The sequence below is a fragment of the Phalaenopsis equestris genome, unplaced genomic scaffold (genome assembly GCF_001263595.1).
Source record: "Phalaenopsis equestris unplaced genomic scaffold, ASM126359v1 Scaffold000002, whole genome shotgun sequence".
Classification (NCBI taxonomy): Eukaryota; Viridiplantae; Streptophyta; class Magnoliopsida; order Asparagales; family Orchidaceae; genus Phalaenopsis; species Phalaenopsis equestris.
Genome location: NW_018164444.1, coordinates 28,021,867 through 28,024,669, shown reverse-complemented (window position 1 = coordinate 28,024,669; position 2,803 = coordinate 28,021,867). Strand labels below are relative to the sequence as shown.

The 2,803-nt window shown below is 33.0% G+C and overlaps 1 protein-coding gene across 2 annotated transcripts in view; it reads right to left on the bottom strand.

Annotated features, from left to right (window-relative positions):
• Nucleotides 1-67: 67 nt before the first annotated feature.
• The window catches only part of LOC110027173 (calcineurin B-like protein 7), an 18,284-nt gene continuing 15,548 nt past the window's right edge, over nucleotides 68-2,803 (bottom strand). For both annotated transcript variants that reach the window (XM_020728492.1, XM_020728499.1), the window contains exon 6: nucleotides 68-232. In XM_020728492.1, the coding sequence (XP_020584151.1) occupies nucleotides 166-232 (67 nt within the window). In that variant the 3' untranslated portion in view covers nucleotides 68-165. The remainder of the gene's footprint in view (nucleotides 233-2,803) is intronic.

Below are 2,803 nucleotides of genomic sequence, written 5' to 3'. Positions count from 1 at the left end.
AGCCTGAGCTCGCTCAAGCTCGGCTCGTTTACAGCCCTATATTCAACAACAGAAAATTCAGGCAAGGAATTAAAAGTCTTTGGTTAGAGTAATCCTTCCATATTTTAACGATAAAGATATGAAGAAAAACAAAGAAGAAATTGAGAAGAACATAAGCATTACTTGTTAATCCACTTCTTCTTCATCAACTTCGGATTTCATTACAAAGCTGGGAAATGCCGTTGGTATATCCCTGAAAGCAGGCATTTCACAAATTAGCAATTTCATGTGAAAATTTCAAGCCAGACCAATATTTTCTGGCTGATAAATCACTCGTTCTCTGTTGAAATTAAAACTTGTACTAGTTATAGGTAAGAAGATTTATGTGTTATGAAATCAGAATAACTTAAGATTGCTAGAAGATGAAGATTAAGGATTGCATGTGCCAAAAGTGTTTTATATAACGACCTTTGAGTTTAGGCCAACAACCATGAGCCAAGAAGACTGTAATCTATTAGATAGGGAAGCATTTGAAGATGTATGCCTGCCAATGGCAAGAAGGTTGCCTTGATGAGCTTTCAATGGTAAAAAGATGGATTTAATGAGAATTTTTTAGTTTTGAGATGGATGAAGGTGCTTTTGTGATTGACACAAATCAGAAAGTCGGATTGAAATTGTGAGAATTTTCAATAGTTCATGCGTGTCTATGAAGCTGAATCTAAATGATATCCTTGACTTGATATTAAGTGAGGCCATCAGGAGACTAGAATCAGGTGAAACTTCTTTTGTTGCTATAAACCTTGAGAGAAAAGTACGAAGTGCAAGAAGAGACAACAATAGAGATGGATCTAAATCTCAACAGAAGAACCGATACAGAATTCACAAGCATGCGTACTTACGATGTATCAAGACTAGCCATACGATGAGATATAGTTTGCAGCGGAATGGTGGGTAGAGTTTAAACCAAATGGAAGAATGCATGAATGTTGCAAATGACGAGATCTATGATGCACTAGTCCATGATGGAGATATTCTTATAAAATATTCAATGCTAAATGTAGTCCTTTTCAACTAACTTCATATAAAGTGTAACACTAAATGTAGTCCTTTTCAACTAACTTCATATAAAGAAAGCATACTTAACTATTCTATAAAAGATTGCAGGAATGTTAATCCTGGCAATGATAAACCCCTCAATGTTGTGGGAGTTGGCAGTGTACAAATCAATAGAAACTTGGATCTCAATTAGGCTGATTGTTAAAAAAGATTGCAATTGTATACTTATAATTGGAAGATAGCCAAGGATGCCTTGGTGATAGCATATAAAAGAAAGGATGACACCATGTACATGGCATCAAACACCAAAATAATAAAAGTGACTATTAAATCTTTTGCTGATGAATTAGAACAATGGAACAATGCTAAAAAAAGTTTTTGTTAAGCAGGACCTTCCAAAGGGTAGACTAGTGTTGCAAAGCAAAGGGAATACTAGGATTAAAAAGTAGCATGATTTTATAATAAATGTAATGGTAAAGACTAATAGATTTATCATTGATGGCAGGAGAAACTATAAAGCATTAGTTGACAACCCTTATAAATGATTGAGAGGGATTGCAACAAAAAGATGATCTCTTAAGACAATGTATCAGAGATTTTATCTATTTTATCTCCAAGTAAAAGATTATTAAGAAATGCAGATAATTTCCTCAAACTCCTACAAGTTTCTTAACTGCCAATCTACACCTACCCCCTACAAGTTTGTTACCTACCATCCTCTACCCAACCTTTACAATTATATTACGTATCACCCTCTATCAATTATACTTCCTATCCCTTAAATACTCGCAACCTACTACCTCTATGCATTATATAAGTAGATAGTTGCCAGGTGTTTAATTGCATTACTCATTTGCCTTCTTAATCCAATCAAGTGTAACATAAAAAATTTTGCGCACACCAGAGATTAATTACAGCTTTACAATGTGGTGATAGGGCGCCTATTTTCTTGACAATAGTTTATTTTTTCAATTAGAACTCGTTCAAGATCATTTAATTAACTAATTGAACAAATACGAATATTTTTTATACATGTTCCATTCATAAATTAATATGTTTGAATGCTTGGTGCCTCATTAATTTATAAATAATATTATCTACAACTCTTGAACAAGCTCCTTAAAAAGTTTGATTAAGTTTTGATAATATGCTCATTTATGATGGATTATAAATTTATGTAATATATGGTTATTTGGAAGTCATATTTTTTCTATATTAGGTTGCTTTTGTTCATAAACACAAGCTACTAGTTTATGCATGTTAAAATGATTGTTTATTCAATAGTTCATTGAATTAAAATCTCATTTTTTAAATACAAAAAATGCTCCTTAATCGACTTCTTAATGCTACTTGATAGTGTTGTTATTTAATAGGCTCAATAAAGTTTGATTGGTAGTTAACAAGCCAAGTTCAAACAACCAAATTTTTAAATAAATAGAGCAAGAACACTGCTATAAATACTCAAATGAAGCTCATACCCTATAGGATTCTTATAATGATCTCAAGCCTAAGCAAGTTATTATCAGGATCAACTCAATTTATTTGCAGTCTGTCGGCACTATTTTTGGTGTGGGGTTTGCCCGTAAGAAGCTGTCGGTCATCGGAATTTGAAATCCCGTTGCCCGCTTCGGAAGGACGTTTTAAAAAATTTAGTTTTGAAAAAGATGAAGTCAAACTGACCCCATAATTTTCATAGTTTAGATGAAAGAGCACTTTATCTCAAATCCTGTATCTATCTCGAAGGATGAACACAAGAATTGAGGGTAAG